Raw genomic sequence first — 18,807 nt, forward strand, 5'->3', positions numbered from 1 at the left:
TATTTTCTCAAAGTGAAGTATTTATCGCATGGACACCACATTTCATTGGATCAGTAAGCCTTCTATTTAGGACAGTGTTTCTTAGTCCTGGTCCTGGGGACCCAAAGGGGTGCACATTTTTATCTTACACACCTGATTCCACTAATCAAAGATTTGATATTGAGTTGATTAGTGGAATTGGGTGTGGTGCTACTGCCCAAAACATTTTTTGCAGCCTTTGGGTCCCCAGGACCAGGATTAAGAAACACTGATTTAGAAAATGTTATCTTGGTCTAATGGTTAAGCTGTTGGTTTGGTTAGTGTCTAAATTATGTGGGTACAAAATGTTATGAAGAGTTCTTTAATCTTTGAGTTTTATCCTTGTAGAGTAGAAATCACCTCTCAACCTTGCCAAAGCCCTCTGTTTTAGAGATCGGTGCACCTCAATCGTCTCCTCTTCATCTGCATCGATCTGAAATCATGGGATAGGTGAAAACATCAGTGCAGATTGAGTAGGCATAGAGACTGGAGAGGAAACCACTTTAGACTATTTGAATATACCCATTGAGAAACTCCACACTTGCATCTGGGACCCGTCAGCTGCATCACAAAAATCACAAGTTGAAGAATTTTGCACAATAAGTTTGAGGAATGATGCCAACATTGCAAAATTTGTGCATTTAGTCCTAGGTTATGAGAAGAAAGTGCAAAAGGGAAACCTCTGGGCAACTTGCCACAAGCCCGCCAGACTCCTCAGCAGTGGCGTGAATTCATAAATGCCAAAAGAAACATCCATGATCCAACCATAAATTCATAGAATATGCCCCTGGAATAAGAATGTGTAGCTAGATGTAAAAGATGTTCAATGTGTAGCTAGATGTAAAAGGCTAATGTTAACTAGTTAGCATTGCCCATGAAAGGAAGTTAGGTTAGCGAGCAAGCACTTTAGCCAGATAGCCTGGGACATCAAAAAATAAAAGTGTGTACTGTGTGACAGAGTCATAGACCATTTCGTCAGCATGAAAGAACAGGATGGCATTGGCGTTTCTCTACAAGTGGGGTGAGTCAACATGCTCTTTTATGCACGCACACACACATCAGAACCATGGACAGGCACATATTTAGCTTACATTGTTTTTGGTATCTTTTAGTTGTCACTGTATTAGACTAAGCATTGGTGATTTGATGATGAAATAGTGCTGGAATAGTGGAGGCAGCTCCTGTTTTCTTTGCGACTTGTGGTAACTCTGTGGTTCAAAATTAATAGTTTAGTAGTTAGAAATGTCAGAAACATTAACTTGCTTGACCTTTCTGTAGGTTATGGAACTGTTTGTTACATGCCATATGCTTTGATGAAAAAAAGGTGTGGTTGAATTTATTCTGCCAATGTGTCTTATTGTCTCTGCCTTCGGCCTACATATCACGGTTGCAAGGCATATGAACTAACAGGCTATAGAGCAAACAACGCAATTACCACATACACTACCGGTCAAAAGTTTTAGAACACCTAGTCATTAAAGGGTTTTTCTTTATTTTTACCATTTTCAACATTATTATTCTACAGTGAAGACATCAAAACTATGAAATAACACATGGAATCATGTAGTAACCAGGCGAGCTAAACTACTTCTATGCTCGCTTCAAGGCAAATGGCACTGAAACATGCATGAGAGCACCAGCTGTTCCAGAAGACTGTGATCATGGTCTCCGCAGCCCAGCCGATGTGAGTAAGACCTTTTAAACAGGTCAACATTCACAAGGCAGCAGGGTCAGACAGATTACCAGGATGTGTACTGCGAGCATGCGCTGACCAACTGGAGTGTCTTCACTGACACTTTCAACCCCTCCCTGTCCGAGTCTGTAATACCAACATGTTTTAAGCAGACCACCATAGTCCCTGTGCCCAAGAACACTAAGGTAACCTGCCTAAATGACTACCGACCCGAACCGCTCACGTCTGTAGCCATGAAGTGCTTTGAAAGGCTGGTCATTTATCACAATCAACACCATTATCCCAGGAACCCTAGACCCACTCCAATTTGCATACCGCACCAACAGATCCACAGATGCAGCAATCTATATTGCACTCCACACTGCCCTTTCCCACCTAGATAAAAGGAACACCTACTTGAAAATGCTATTCATTGACTACAGCTCAGCGTTCAACACCATAGTGTCCTCAAAGCTCATAAATAAGCTAAGGACCCTGGGACTAAACACCTCCCTCTGCAACTGGATCCTGGACTTCCAGGTGGCAAGGGTAGGTATCAACACATCTGCCACGCTGATCCTCAACACAGGGGCCCCTCAGGGGTGCATGCTCAGTCCCCTCCTGTACTCCCTGTTCACTTATGACTGCATGGCCAGACTCCAACACCATCATTAAGTTTGCCGATGACACAACAGTGGTAGAACCTGATCACAGACAATGGCGAGACAGCCTATAGGGAGGACGTCAGAAACCTTGCCGTTTGGTGCCAGGACAACAACCTCTCCCTCAACGTGATCAAGACAAAGGAGATGATTGTGGACTACAGGAAAAGGAGGACTGAGCACGCCCCCATTCTCATCGACAGGGGCTGCAGGGGATTAGGTTGAGATTTTAAAGTTCCTTGGTGTCCACATCACCAACAAACGAATGTGGTCCAAGCACACCAAGACAGTTGTGAAGAGGGCATGACAAAACCTATTCCCCGTCAGGAGACTGAAAAGATTTGGCATGGGTCCTCAGATTCCCAAAAGGTTCTACAGCTGCACCATCCAGAGTATCCTGATTTGTTGCAAAACTGCCTGGTATGGCAACTGCTCGGCCTCTGACCGCAAGGCACTACAGAGGGTAGTGCGAACAGCCCAGTACATCACTGGGGCCAAGCTCCCTGTCTTCCAGGACCTCTATACCAGGCGGTGTCAGAGGAAGGCCCTAAAATTGTCAGACTAATCACCCTAGTCAAAGACTGTTCTCTCTACTACTGCACGGCAAGCGGTACCGGAGCGCCAAGTCTAGGTCCAAGAGGCTTCTAAACAGCTTCTACCCCCAAGCCATAAGACTCCTGAACACCTAATCAAATGGCTACCCAGACTATTTGCATTGCCCCCCCCCCCTCTCTTACACCGCTGCTACTCTCTGTTATCATCTATGCATAGTCACTTTAATAACTCTTACCCACATGTACATATTACCTCAACCAACAGGTGCCCCCGCACATTGACTCTGCACCGGTACTCCCCTGTATATATAGTCTCGCTATTGTTATTTTACTGCTGCTCTTTAATTACTTGTTACTTTTATTTCTTATTCTTATCTGTATTTTTTTATTTGATCATATACTGTAGGTTGTATAATATGCACCGCTACTGCTCATCAGAGACTTCTCCATCGGAGTCCCAGAATACCCACATTGTGTAAATCCGTTCCTAATCCAGAGCAGCTTCATTAATTGAACTGCCCTGTAATACTGAAACGCTCTACTTTACCCTAGCTTGTGTGCTAGTTCAAAACTATACAATACAACCTTTTATTATCCATATTGAACCTGAAATGTATTTTGCCATCAGTTATTTCATTCCTGACCTCTGGACACCACACACACACACACGCGAGGCTGGAAGCAAGCACGCGTCAGCTGCATTGCAGTTCCCTGGAGCAGGTTAGTGGTAAAGTGCTTTTGTCAAGGGCACAAAAGGCACCTGAGATTCTGATACCAGCATTTTTTTGGGGAGAGAACCAAAATGATTTATTTTTGTTTGATCAGAGCAAAAACCAACCCGAGTCACACTCACGCTGAGGGGTTGGAAGTACAGGATCAGCCACAATTCAGCATCCCTGGAGCAGTTGGTGGGTTAAGGGCATTGCTCAAGGGCAACATGGCAGGAGATTGTAACCCCTGCAAGCAGGCTCCATGAGATTTTTTTCCACTCGGACCATCTAGCTTAGAGTTTCTCAGCTCCATGCCGGCTCTAACGGAACATAACAAATACTGACAAAATGATGAACCAGCATCATTAAATTATGATATGAATGTGGCACTGCCATCACTGAATATTGATCACAAAACACTTGGTTAATCATTGGTCATATGCCTACAGCCTTCTCGATCCTCACTAGAAAGTTATATATAAACCAGCCCCCCCCTTTTTTAGGCCAGTGGACGATTTTACAGAAAAACTAGGTAAAAAGTTCTGAAAATATTTTTTTACTGTCTGCCAGTTCACTTAGAAGTAACCACTTGGCAGGCAGAGGCAGTTTCAACTGACTCTTTTTTTTCTATTGAGATTTAGAATAAATTAGACAAGGTGCAATTTCAAAATGTGGTTGTGCATCAGCAGTCACTCAATAAGCCCATGACGGCAAAAAAAAAAGAGATCGTTAAATAAGTCTAGTGGCCAACTATCTAAACTTGTAAATAATTATGGTCGAATTACTGTCCGAGTGGGGGCACATATTAAAAACTGCAAACATTTGCCTCCACCCTATGGCAAAATGTGTAGAATTGCAAGAAATTAGCTGTGCAACTGCAATTTTTTTTTCTTTCTGCCCCATGGCAAAATAAGTAGAATTGTAGCAAACTTGCTTTAAAATGCCAACATTTTCTCTATGACCCATGGGCAAAATGTGCAGAATTGCAGAAAATTACATTTAAAACATGATGTCTTTATCTTATATTTCACAAGGGGGGGGGAGGGGGTATTGCTAAAATGTTTTGCTGTTAAGGTTGGGGGAGTATTGACGTGGAGACAAACGCGCCACTGCAGCAACCCATGATGAGTTGCGTGTTTTTGTGTCCCCCAGCACCATCAAAGTTGCCCGTCCCTGCTCGAAATCAATCTAGCCCACTTAAATACAATAGAACCTTAAGATGATGAATAACAAATAAAAAAAACGTTACTCTGAGTTTTGAATGCCGAATGCCGAAAATGCGCATGCGCTGAGATGCTTCAAATGCGAATTTTCCTCCAGCTCAGTTGCTGCGGTACTGTATCTGTGTGGAGAGGGTAACTTGAAGAGACTAGGCTGTATTGGCTCGGAAATAACACTCCATTTTTTATTTTATAAAACAGGCAATCCATCGTTTATAGGCCTTTTGGGCATTATAACATTCTTACCATCTACGGTCATCATTTTGAACAACTCAAAGCCAACCATGTCGACCAAGGAGGAGACACCCGTAGCTGACGGAGACAAACCGCAGACTTCCTCCTGGAAAGATTCTATCTACAACCCACGAACAGGAGAGTTTATTGGCCGAACCGCTAAAAGCTGGGGTAAGAAATCGGTTTGGGACACGATCAGATCGGGTTTGCATATTAAAACAATGATATCTTATTGATGACATTTCAGAGCCATAGTACAGTCTCATTTATCGGCTTTAATCAGTTACCAATGTGAATGCAGCCTGGGATACAAATTTGCATGTACATTTTAATAATTTAATAGCCTTGTTTTTTTTGACTGGGCCTACATAACGGAGACGTTTGTTCATCATGATTTGCACCCCAATAATGTCAACAGCCAATCAAAGCTGATCAAACGGTATATCGGATGTGTTCTTCCACTCTGTTGCCATATGTCCCCGCAATTAAAATAGGCTATTGGAATTCAAATGTCTCTAAATATTTCCGCAGATTCCTCGAAATAGGCTTTTTTTCAGGGGATTGCGAGTTATTAGCTATTAGGTCACTAGTGTAGCGGGGTAAATTAACATTTTAAACCGATTTGTCATTAAGAAAATCTTGACGGAGCCCAACAGGCCGAATCGAGACTGCCTTAACCGGGTCCGTAGGCTAATGTATCGAAATTAATTGCAATGGGATTAACATAAACTGGGATTACAGTATATTATATTTATGCTAATAATAATCGGCCTGTAGCCTTACCGACACTTCCCCAATTTCGTCCCTCTAATCAGTGCAATTAAACTGTTCTTAGAATAACATGTAAAGCACGTTGTATAGTCTCGAGAAGCAGTCTTGCACGAGGCCGGCGAGTGTTATGGGGCATGCATACAGAGTTCCCCCTGTCATATTGCCCTCATTTTTATTAATGTCATTTTTTAAATCCATATTCATGCAAGCACGCGAGTAGGTTAATTTGAAATTATGTTGCCAAAAATGTCGATAGATTGACGCTATTTCTCGGCCATTACTCGCATGCCGTCAGTCACTATTTAAATATAACATTATTATCATCTGGCATAGAGTTCTACATCCTATTCTCCTCAAATTCCAATGATTTAAAACATAAATGTGCATAGGGCCTACAATAAATGCATACAATAGGTTTATACTAGGGTACAAAATGCATTGACTTTATGCATGTTGAAAAAAACATTTCTAACCCAATTTTCTATAGGCCTAGAACTCCTCCCATAGTTGCCAAGCTACTGTCTGTGGGAATAGTGTAGGCCTACCAGTATGTGTTTGTGTTCTGTTATGGCAATACAGGATCACTAATTGACAGTCCTAGCCCAGATCACAAATTCTGCTGTCATGTTCTAACTGTCTTTCCATGATGTTACTATAAAGCTCTTTCTCTGTTGCTGTCTCTCGCTCAAGGTCAAATCAGTTCTCTCATATTGCACAGCAGGCACACAATTTGTAGCCTATTGTAAAAAATAATTTGATCTCTCTCTCTCTCTCTCTCTCTCTCTGCCTCTCTCTCTCTGCCTCTCTCTCTCTGCTAGTGTTGCAGTGAGCATAAATCAGTTTTAGATTTGAGAGAAATGTTGGGCCCTGAAATGCAGGCCTGCCATAGCTCGGTTTTAGAGCAGAAAATTGTGTGTGTGCATGTGTTGGTGGGCGTCTTGCGTGATTGTAATAGTGCAAGTTAACTTGCAGCATTGTGCTTAGTTGATTCCTTCTCAACACACAGGCTTGAATATGGTTTTTACTCCAGTAGGCTATAGACATGGAAAAATGATAGGCTTACTGATTTTGCGGGGGAGGTAGAGATGGGTAACTCCCATGGTCTTCTAACAGGTGTCTGGCAATTAGGAACAGGAGCAATGACACTAGGCTTCAGTCAACACCTGCTATCCAGGACTTCTATAACAGGCGGTGTCAGAGGAAGTCCCCAAAAATGGTCAAATACTCCAGCCATCCAAGCCGTAGAATATATTCTCTGCTACCACACGGCAAGCGGAATCAGTGCATCAAGTCTGGAACCAACAGGACCCTGAACAGCTTCTACACCCAAGCCATACGACTGCTGAACAAGACTGCTATATAGCTAATCAAATGGCTACCCAGACTGCCTGTATGATCTTTTTTTTTTGCGCTCAGTCTCTTGCACTGACTATGCACACACAATGGACTCTACCCACACACTCACACATAGTTACACTGACACTCCAACACACACATACATACGCACACACACACATACACTACATATGCATACTGACACCACACACCACAAATGCTGTTGCTAATGTCTTATCTATCCTGTTGCCTAGTCACTCTACCTATATGTACAGTGGGGGGGAAATTATTTAGTCAGCCACCAATTGTGCAAGTTCTCCCACTTAAAAAGATGAGAGGTCTGTAATTTTCATCATAGGTACACTTCAACCATGACAGACAAAATGAGAAAAAAAATCCAGAAAATCACATTGTAGGATTTTTTATGAATTTATTTGCAAATTATGGTGGAAAATAAGTATTTGGTCAATAACAAAAGTTTATCTCAATACTGTGTTATATATCCTTTGTTGGCAATGACAGAGGTCAAACATTTTCAGTCTTCACAAGGTTTTCACGCACTGTTGCTGGTATTTTGGCCCATTCCTCCATGCAGATCTCCTCTAGAGCAGTGATGTTTTGGGGCTGTTGCTGGGCAACACAGAATTTCAACTCCCTCCAAAGATTTTCTATGGGGTTGAGATCTGGAGACTGGCTAGGCCACTCCAGGACCTTAAAATGCTTCTTACGAAGCCACTCCTTCATTGCCCGGGCAGTGTGTTTGGGATCATTGTCATGCTGAAAGACCCAGCCATGTTTCATCTTTCACCCTTGCTGATGGAAGGAGGTTTTCACACAAAATCTCACGATACATGGCCCCATTCATTCTTTCCTTTACAAGGATCAGTCGTCCTGGTCCCTTTGCAGAAAAACAGCCCCAAAGTATGATGTTTCCACCCCCATGCTTCACAGTAGGTATGGTGTTCTTTGGATGCAACTCAGCATTCTTTGTCCTCCAAACACGACAAGTGAGTTCTTACCAAAAAGTTATATTTTGGTTTCATCTGACCATATGACATTCTCCCAATCTTTTTCTGGATCATCCAAATGCTCTCTAGCAAACTTCAGACGGGCCTGGACATGTACTGGCTTAAGCAGGGGGACACGTCTGGCACTGCAGGATTTGAGTCCCTGGCGGCGTAGTGTGTTACTGATTGTAGGCTTTGTTACTTTGGTCCCAGCTCTCTGCAGGTCATTCACTAGGTCCCCCCGTGTGGTTCTGGGATTTTTGCTCACCGTTCTTGTGATCATTTTGACCCCACGGGGTGAGATCTTGCGTGGAGCCCCAGATCGAGGGAGATTATCAGTGGTCTTGTATGTCTTCCATTTCCTAATAATTGCTCCCACAGTTGATTTCTTCAAACCAAGCTGCTTACCTATTGCAGATTCAGTCTTCCCAGCCTGGTGCAGGTCTACAATTTTGTTTCTGGTGTCCTTTGACAGCTCTTTGGTCTTGGCCATAGTGGAGTTTGGAGTGTGACTGTTTGAGGTTATGGAGTTCAAACGGGTGCCATTAATACAGGTAACGAGTGGAGGACAGAGGAGCCTCTTAAAGAAGAAGGTACAGGTCTGTGAGAGCCAGAAATCGTTTGTAGGTGACCAAATACTTATTTTCCACCATAATTTGCAAATAAATTAATTAAAAATCCTACAATGTGATTTTCTGGATTTTTTTCCGTCTAATTTTGTCTGTCATAGTTGAAGTGTACCTATGATGAAAATTACAAGTGGGAGAACTTGCACAATTGGTGGCTGACTAAATACTTTTTTGCCCCACTATGTATATTCATTATATAAATAGGCCTATTTAATTTTGTCTGGCTTGCTATTCCAATCAAATTTATATCATTTTTGTTCATATCATTTAAAAAACTGGTCGCTATAGAGTTAATCAGGGAGATTTTTCCACAAATAGACTTGGTTGCAAGATCTTATCTATTTTTATCTAACTTTCTATAAAAAAATATTAGAGTAACATCATTTATTTATTTTGGGATATGTATGTTGGGATATGTATACCGAGTATGTCCACATCCCGTCAGACCATTTTATAGGTAAACTACACAGTAATGGAAAAGTATTTTTTAGTGATCAAATATGTAATATAGTACACATAATTTGGTTTTAATCCAGAGAGGTTAGAAAAAGTATCTAGATACTCTTGAGGTTGTGGAGGGATTTCAATGGCAATATGTCAATAGTGGACAACCTTGTTTTTCTCCTCTTAACAGTTTAAAACTTTCTGAGATGTAGCCATTATTTACTATTTTACACCAAGGGTTAGTATACATAACTTTAACCCATTTTATAAGAAATTCTCCAAAATTGGAAAATTCCAGGCATTTATATATAAACGCCAGTCATACTTTATCAAAGGCCTTTTCAAAGTCAGCTATGAATACCAGTCCTGGATTCCCAGATATTTCATAGTGTTCTGTTGTTTCCAGTACTTGTCTAATATTATCTCCATGTATCTCCATGTAAAAAGCATGTCTGACTAGGATGAATAATATCTGACAAAACCTTTTTAATTAAGAATTTAATTTAAGCATTTAGTTAGAATTTTTGTATCACAACACTGAAGTGTAAGAGGCTTCCAATTTTTTTAAATGGACTGGATCTTTATATTTACCACTTGGATCCTGTTTCAGTAATAATGAAATCAGACCTTGTTGAGTGTCCGGTAATCTATTTATATAGGATTGGTTAAAACATGCTAATAACGGTCCTCTAAGAATATCAAAAAATATATATATATATATACCTCCACTGGTATGCCATCCATCCCTGGCATTTTCCCGGACTTAATGGCTTTAATTGCATCAAGACGTTCCTCCTTTGTATTGTGCTGTTTGTAGGGTTGATCAATTATTATATACACTACCGTTCAAAAGTTTGGGGTCACTTAGAAATGTCCTTGTTTTTGAAAGAAAAGCTTTTTTTTTGTCCATTTAAAATAACATTACATTTATCAGAAATACATTGTAAACATTGTTAATGCTGTAAATGACTATTGTAGCTGGAAACGGCAGTTTGTTAATGGAATATCTACATAGGTGTACAGAGGCCCATTATCAGCAACCATCAATCCTGTGTTCCAATGGCACGTTGTATTAGCTAATCCAAGTTTATAATTTTAAAAGGCTAATTGATCAGCGGAGAACTGGAAGGAGAGACTGCTAAAGGAAGAATTGGTTTTGGGGGTGACCAGCTAGATATACCTGCTGGAGCACGTGCTACAGGTGGGTGCTGCTATGGTGACCAGCTAGCTGAGTTAAGGGGAGACTTTACCTAGCAGGGTTTTGTAGATGACCTGGAGCCAGTGGGTTTGGCGACGAGTATGAAGTGAGGGCCAGCCAACGAGAGCGTACAGGTCGCAGTGGTGGGTAGTATATGGGGCTTTGGTGACGAAACGGATGGCACTGTGATAGACTGCATCCAATTTATTGAGTAGGGTATTGGAGGCTATTTTGTAGATGACATCGCCGAAGTTGAGGATCGATAGGATGGTCCGTTTTACAATGGTGATGTTTGGCAGCATGTGTGAAGGATGCTTTGTTGCGAAATAGGAAGCCAATTCTAGATTTAACTTTGGATTGGACATGTTTGTTGCGAGTCTGGAAGGAGAGTTTACAGTCTAACCGGACACCTAGGTATTTGTAGTTGTCCACATATTCTAAGTCAGAACCGAGTAGTGATGTTGGACGGGCGGGCAGGTGCAGGCAGCGATCGGTGGAAGAGCATGCATTTAGTTTTACTTGTATTTAATAGCAGTTGGAGGCCACGGAAGGAGTGTTGTATGGCATTGAAACTCGTCTGGAGCATTGTTAACAGTGTCCAATGAAGGGCCAGAAGCATACAGAATGGTGTCGTCTGTGTAGAGGTGGACCAGAGACTCACCAGCAGCAAGCGCGACATCATTGATGTATACAGAGAAGAGAGCCGGTCCAATAATTGAACCCTGTGGCACCCCCATAGAGACTGCCAGAGGCCCGGACAACAGGCCCTCCGATTTGACACACTGAACTCTATCAGAGAAGTAGTTGGTGGACCAGGCGAGGCAATCATTTGAGAAACCAAGGCTATCGAGTCTGCCGATGAGGATGTGGTGATTGACAGTCGAAAGCCTTGGCCAGGTCAATGAATACTGCTGCACAGTATTGTTTCTTATCGATGGCGGTTAAGATATCGTTCAGGACCTTGAGTGTGGCTAAGGTGCACCCAGCTTTGAAACCAGATTGCATAGCGGAGAAGGTATGGAGGGATCCGAAATGGTCGGTAATCTGTTTGTTGACTTGGCTTTCAAATACCTTAGAAAGGCAGGGTAGGATATATATAGGTCTGTAGCAGTTTGGGTCAAGAGTGTCCCCCCCTTTTGAAGAGGGGGATGACCGCAGCTGCTTTCCAATCTTTGGGAATCTCAGACAACACAAAAGAGCAGGCTAGAAATAGGGGTAGCAACAATTTCGGCAGATAATTGTAGAAAGAGAGGGTCCAGATTGTCTAGTCCAGCTGATTTGCAGGGGTCCAGATTTTGCAGCTCTTTCAGAACATCAGCTGACTGGATTTGGGAGAAGGAGAAATGGGGAAGGCTTGGGCAAGTTGCTGTGGGGTGTGCAGTGCTGTTGACCGGGGTAGGGGTAGCCAGGTGGAAAGCATGGCCAGCCGTAGAGAAATGCTTCTTTAAAATTCTCAATTATAGTGGATTTATCGGTGGTGACATTGTTTACTATCCTCAGTGCAGTGGGCAGCTGGGAGGAGGTGTTCTTATTCTCCATGGACTTTACAGTGTCCCAGAACTTTTTTGAGTTTGTGTTGCAGGAAGCAAATTTCTGCTTGAAAAACTGCCTGTATATATTGGTTTCTAGCTTCGCTGAATAGTTGCATTTCACAAGGGCTTTTCAATGCTAATGCAGAACGCCATAGGATGTTTTTGTGTTGGTTAAGGGCAGTCAGGTCTGGAGAGATACACGGGCTATATCTGTTCCTGGTTCTAAATTTCTTGAATGGGGTATGCTTATTTAAGATGGTGAGGAAGGCTTTTTTGTAATAACCAGGCATCCTCTACTGACGGGATGAGATCAATATTCTTCCAGGATACCCCGGCCAGGTCGATTAGAAAGGCCTGCTTGCTGAAGTGTTTCAGGGAGCGTTTGAAAGTGATGAGCGGAGGTCGTTTAACCGCTGACCCATTACGGATGCAGGCAATGAGGCAGTGATCGCTGAGATCTTGGTTGAAAACATCAGAGGTGTATTTAGAGGGCAAGTTGGTTAGGATGATATCTATGAGGGTGCCCATGTTTATGGCTTTGGGATGGTACCTGGTAGGTTCATTGATAATTTGTGTGAGATTGAGGGCATCAAGCTTAGATTGTAGGATGGCTGGGGTGTTAAGCATGTTCCAGTTTAGGTCGCCTTGCTGCACGAGCTTTGAAGATAGATGGGGGGCAATCAGTTCACATATGGTGTCCAGAGCACAGCTGGGGGCAGAGGGTGGTCTATAGCTTGTTTTTAGACAGGTTGATTTTTAAAAGTAGAAGTTGTTTGAGTACAGACCTGGATAGTAAGACAGAACTCTGCAGGCTATCTTTGCAGTAGATTGCAACACTGCCCCCTTTGGCTGTTCTATCGTGTCTGAAAACTTTGTAGTTATGGATGAAGATTTCAGAATTTTTGGTGGTCTTCCTAAGCCAGGATTCAGACACGGCTAGAACATCCGGGTTAGCAGAGTGTGCTAAAGCAGTGAATAAAACAAACTTAGGGAGGAGGCTTCTAATGTTAACAGTCATGAAACCAAGTCTATAACGGTTACAGAAGTGATCAAAAGAGAGCGCCTGGGAAATAGAAGTAGAGCTAGGCACTGCAGGGCCTGGATTCACCTCTACATCACCAGAGGAAGAGAGGAGGAGTAGGATAAGGGTACAAGCTAAAAGCTATGAGAATTGGTTGTCTAGGACGTCTGGAACTGAGAGTAAAAGGAGCAGGTTTCTGGGGGCGATTAAAATATCTTCAAGGTAAAATGTACAGACAATGGTATGGTAGGATGTGAATACAGTGGAGGTAAACCTAGGCATTGAGAGAGATATTGTCTCTAGAAACATAATTGAAACCAGGTGATGTCATTGCATGTGTGAGTGGTGGAATTGAAAGGTTGGATTAGGTACTTCCGGGTTGGAGCGAGCGGTCGCATCGGCACTTCGCTCCGCAGGTAGTATAACTTTTTCATTACATTTCATTACATTTCATTATAGTACAACGGTTTGATTTGTCTAATCTTAGCAATTTCTTCTTAGCTAGCTACATAGCCGTCCTTGTATCAAAGATAATTGCATAATTATCGTATTTCGTCGTCCTAACGTAGTCTTCACTTCACCAGCTAGCCAGCTAGCAAACGCCCACCGATTAACATTCGAGACGTGTAGTCCACTTGTCATTCCAATCTCCTTTGCATTAGCGTAGCCTCTTCTGTAGCCTGTCAACTATGTGTCTGTCTATCCCTGTTCTCTCCTCTCTGCACAGACCATACAAACGCTCCACACCGCGTGGCCGCGGCCACCCTAATCTGGTGGTCCCAGCGCGCACGACCCACGTGGAGTTCCAGGTCTCCGGTAGCCTCTGGAACTGCCGATCTGCGGCCAACAAGGCAGAGTTCATCTCAGCCAATGCCTCCCTCCAGTCCCTCGACTTCTTGGCACTGACGGAAACATGGATCACCACAGACAACACTGCTACTCCTACTGCTCTCTCTTCGTCCGCCCACGTGTTCTCGCACACCCCGAGAGCTTCTGGTCAGCGGGGTGGAGGCACCGGGATCCTCATCTCTCCCAAGTGGTCATTCTCTCTTTCTCCCCTTACCCATCCGTCTATCGCCTCCTTTGAATTCCATGCTGTCACAGTTACCAGCCCTTTCAAGCTTAACATCCTTATCATTTATCGCCCTCCAGGTTCCCTCGGAGAGTTCATCAATGAGCTTGATACCTTGATAAGCTCCTTTCCTGAGGACGGCTCTCCTCTCACAGTGCTGGGCGACTTTAACCTCCCCACGTCTACCTTTGACTCATTCCCCTCTGCCTCCTTCTTTCCACTCCTCTCCTCTTTTGACCTCACCCTCTCACCTTCCCCCTACTCACAAGGCAGGCAATACGCTCGACCTCATCTTTACTAGATGCTGTTCTTCCACTAACCTCATTGCAACTCCCCTCCAAGTCTCCGACCACTACCTTGTATCCTTTTCCCTCTCGCTCTCATCTAACACCTCCCACACTGCCCCTACTCGGATGGTATCGCGCCGTCCCAACCTTCGCTCTCTCTCCCCCGCTACTCTCTCCTCTTCCATCCTATCATCTCTTCCCTCTGCTCAAACCTTCTCCAACCTATCTCCTGATTCTGCCTCCTCAACCCTCCTCTCCTCCCTTTCTGCATCCTTTGACTCTCTATGTCCCCTATCCTCCAGGCCGGCTTGGTCCTCCCCTCCCGCCCCGTGGCTCGACGACTCATTGCGAGCTCACAGAACAGGGCTCCGGGCAGCCGAGCGGAAATGGAGGAAAACTCGCCTCCCTGCGGACCTGGCATCCTTTCACTCCCTCCTCTCTACATTTTCCTCCTCTGTCTCTGCTGCTAAAGCCATTTTCTACCACTCTAAATTCCAAGCATCTGACTCTAACCCTAGGAAGCACTTTGCCACCTTCTCCTCCCTCCTGAATCCTCCTCCCCCCCCTCCTCCCTCTCTGCAGATGACTTCGTCAACCTCTTTGAAAAGAAGGTCGACGACATCCGATCCTCGTTTGCTAAGTCAAATGGCACCGCTGGTTCTGCTCACACTGCCCTACCCTGTGCTCTGACCTCTTTCTCCCCTCTCTCTCCAGATGAAATCTTGCGTCTTGTGACGGCCGGCCGCCCAACAACCTGCCCGCTTGACCCTATCCCCTCCTCTCTTCTCCAGACCATTTCCGGAGACCTTCTCCCTTACCTCACCTCGCTCATCAACTCATCCCTGACCGCTGGCTGCGTCCCATCCGTCTTCAAGAGAGCGAGAGTTGCACCCCTTCTGAAAAAACCTACACTCGATCCCTCCGATGTCAACAACTACAGACCAGTATCCCTTCTTTCTTTTCTCTCCAAAACTCTTGAACGTGCCGTCCTTGGCCAGCTCTCCCGCTATCTCTCTCTGAATGACCTTCTCGATCCAAATCAGTCAGGTTTCAAGACTAGTCATTCAACTGAGACTGCTCTTCTCTGTATCACGGAGGCGCTCCGCACCGCTAAAGCTAACTCTCTCTCCTCTGCTCTCATCCTTCTAGACCTATCGGCTGCCTTCGATACTGTGAACCATCAGATCCTCCCTCTCCACCCTCTCCGAGTTGGGCATCTCCGGCAATGCGGCCCACGCTTGGATTGCGTCCTACCTGACAGGTCGCTCCTACCAGGTGGCGTGGCGAGAATCTGTCTCCTCACCACGCGCTCTCACCACTGGTGTCCCCCAGGGCTCTGTTCTAGGCCCTCTCCTATTCTCGCTATACATTTACATACATTTACATTTAAGTCATTTAGCAGACGCTCTTATCCAGAGCGACTTACAAGTCACTTGGCTCTGTCATAACCTCACATGGTCTCTCCTATCATTGCTATGCAGACGACACACAATTAATCTTCTCCTTTCCCCTTCTGATGACCAGGTGGCGAATCGCATCTCTGCATGTCTGGCAGACATATCAGTGTGGATGACGGATCACCACCTCAAGCTGAACCTCGGCAAGACGGAGCTGCTCTTCCTCCCGGGGAAGGACTGCCCATTCCATGATCTCGATACCCCATCACGGTTGACAACTCCATTGTGTCCTCCTCCCAGAGCGCTAAGAACCTTGGCGTGATCCTGGACAACACCCTGTTGTTCTCAACTAACATCAAGGCGGTGGCCCGTTCCTGTAGGTTCATGCTCTACAACATCCGCAGAGTACGACCCTGCCTTGTGCAAAATATTTAAAGTTTCACACAGGAAGCGGCGCAGGTCCTAATCCAGGCACTTGTCATCTCCCGTCTGGATTACTGCAACTCGCTGTTGGCTGGGCTCCTGCCTGTGCCATTAAACTGCCTGTGCCATTAAAGTGTTGTTTTTGATTAATAGATGCACTTTATTTTATTGTATTTCCTACAACTCATCCAGAACGCCGCAGCCCGTCTGGTGTTCAACCTTCCCAAGTTCTCTCACGTCACCCCGCTCCTCCGCTTTCTCCACTGGCTTCCAGTTGAAGCTCGCATCCGCTACAAGACCATGGTGCTTGCCTACGGAGCTGTGAGGGGAACGGCACCTCAGTACCTCCAGGCTCTGATCAGGCCCTACACCCAAACAAGGGCACTGCGTTCATCCACCTCTGGCCTGCTCACCTCCCTACCACTGAGGAAGTACAGTTCCAGCCCAGTCAAAACTGTTCGCTGCTCTGGCCCCCAATGGTGGAACAAACTCCCTCACGACGCCAGGACAGCGGAGTCAATCACCACCTTCCGGAGACACCTGAAACCCCACCTCTTTAAGGAATACCTAGGATAGGACAAGTAATCCTTCTCACCCCCCTTTAAGATTTAGATGCACTATTGTAAAGTGACTGTTCTACTGGATGTCATAAGGTGAATGCACCAATTTATAAGTCGCTCTGGATAAGAGCGTCTGCTAAATGACTTAAATGTAAATGTAAATGTATAATGAGCAGGGCTAGAGGCTCTACAGTGAAATAAGCCAATAAACACTAACCAGAACAGCAATGGACAAGGCATATTGACATTAAGGAGAGGTATGCTTAGTCGAGTGATCATAAGGTTACAGTGAGTAGTGAGGTTGGTTGGGGTCACGGTGATTCAGACAGCTAGCCGGGCCATCGGTAGCAAGCTAGCATAGGATGGAGGTCTGTTTCTAGCCACCTTGTGTGTTTCTGTCGGTAGATTAGTGGGGTTCCGTGTGGTAGAGGGGATCAATCCAATTGGCAAAATAGATAAAGTTCTAGTGACCCAAGAATAATTGTCCGATAGACCTATTCAAATAGCAGCCGATAAGACAGCTAACGATTAGCGGGCCGCAGATGGGCGTTCAAGTAACATCGTGACGGAGTGGCCAGTTGGATAACTCCCTCGGGCAGATAACATCGGTAGTCCAGTCGTGAAGTCCCGGTGGGGCTCCGCATCGGCAGTAAAACGGGACCGGATAGGTGATCGTAGCCCAGGAGTGGCTGATGGAACTCTTCAGCTGGCTACCTCCGGAATAATTTTGTTTGCTCCGGGATCGTCGTAAGCCAATAGTCACACAGATAGCAGCTAGTTAGCTGCGAGATCCAGGTGTAAATGTCCAGAGCTTGCAGTCGCGTTGTACAAAACTGGTAATAGCTTTTCGAGCTAAAGGATAGCTGATGACCACAAACCGTGGTTAGCTGAATACTAACGTTAGCCAGTAAACTGGCTAGCTTCTGGCTTGCTTTTGGTTAAATACAGATGTGTGCCAAGCTTGTAGCGTCATACCCAAGAAGATTCGAGGCTGTAATCGCTGCCAAAGGTGCTTCAACTGGGTAAAGGGTCTGAGTACTTATGTAAATGTGATTTTTTTTTAACCTGTTTTTGCTTTGTCATTATGAGGTATTGTGTGTGGATAGTTTTTTCCCCTCATCAATGTAATACATATTAGAATAAGGCTGTAATGCTATATACAGGGGGTACCAGTACCAAATCAATGTGCAGCGGTACAAGGTATTCGAGGTAGATATGTACATGAAGGCAGGGTAAAGTGACTAGGCATTAGGATAGACAATAATACGTGTGAAATAAAGAACAGTGTAGCAGCACCAAATGAGTTTAAATGTGTGATTGTGTTATGTGAATGTGTGTTGGTTTTGTGGCGGAGTATCAATGTACAGTGTGTGAGTGAGTGAAGTGTGTGTATCTGGTTTGCGTATATATGGTCTATTGAGTATGCATAGGGTCAGTGCAGATAGTTTGGGTACCATTAATTTACTATTTAGCAGTCTGGCTATTTGTCAGTCTTATGACTGCAAGTATTTAGCTACACCCGCAATAACATCTGCTAAATATGTGTATGTGACAAATACATTTTTATTTGATTTAGAAGCTGTCTCCTGAGTCTGTTGGTTCGAGAGCCGATGCTCCCTTACCGTTTGCCAGACAGTAGCAGAATTAACAGTCTATGGCTTTGGTGGCTGGAGTCTTTGGCACCGCCTGATATGCAAATTTTGCAACACCCTCAATAACATCTTATAAATATGTGGATGTGACCAATACATTTGATTTCGTGGTCCTGGATGGCAGGAAGCTCTGCCCTAGTGATGTACTGGGCTGTCCTCACCACCCTCTGTAGAACTTTACAGTCAAGGGCGGTGCATTTCCTATACCCAAGCGGTGATGCAAAGTGTCAAGATGCTCTTGATGGTGCAGCTGTAACTTTTTGATGATCCGAGGGCCCATGCCAGATATTTTCAGCCTCCTGAGGGGGAAGAGGCACTTCCGTGCCCTCTTCACGACTGTGCGGGTGTGTATGGACCATGTCCACACCAAGTCCTTAGGGATGTGGATGCCAAGAGGAGAGAATGAGAG

General features: G+C 44.5%; 1 protein-coding gene across 2 annotated transcripts in view; it reads left to right on the top strand.

Annotated features, from left to right (window-relative positions):
• The first annotated feature begins 4,904 nt into the window (after nucleotides 1-4,904).
• LOC118366025 (sodium/potassium-transporting ATPase subunit beta-3-like) overlaps nucleotides 4,905-18,807 on the top strand; it is a 52,590-nt gene continuing 38,687 nt past the window's right edge. Inside the window, exon 1 of one of the 2 annotated variants that reach the window (XM_052491643.1) lies at nucleotides 4,905-5,241. In XM_052491643.1, coding sequence (XP_052347603.1) covers nucleotides 5,121-5,241 — 121 coding nt within the window. In that variant the 5' untranslated portion in view covers nucleotides 4,905-5,120. The remainder of the gene's footprint in view (nucleotides 5,242-18,807) is intronic. The other variant, XM_035748331.2, reaches the window with a different exon arrangement.

Source organism: Oncorhynchus keta, chromosome 33 (genome assembly GCF_023373465.1).
Source record: "Oncorhynchus keta strain PuntledgeMale-10-30-2019 chromosome 33, Oket_V2, whole genome shotgun sequence".
In the NCBI taxonomy this organism is placed as follows: domain Eukaryota; kingdom Metazoa; phylum Chordata; class Actinopteri; order Salmoniformes; family Salmonidae; genus Oncorhynchus; species Oncorhynchus keta.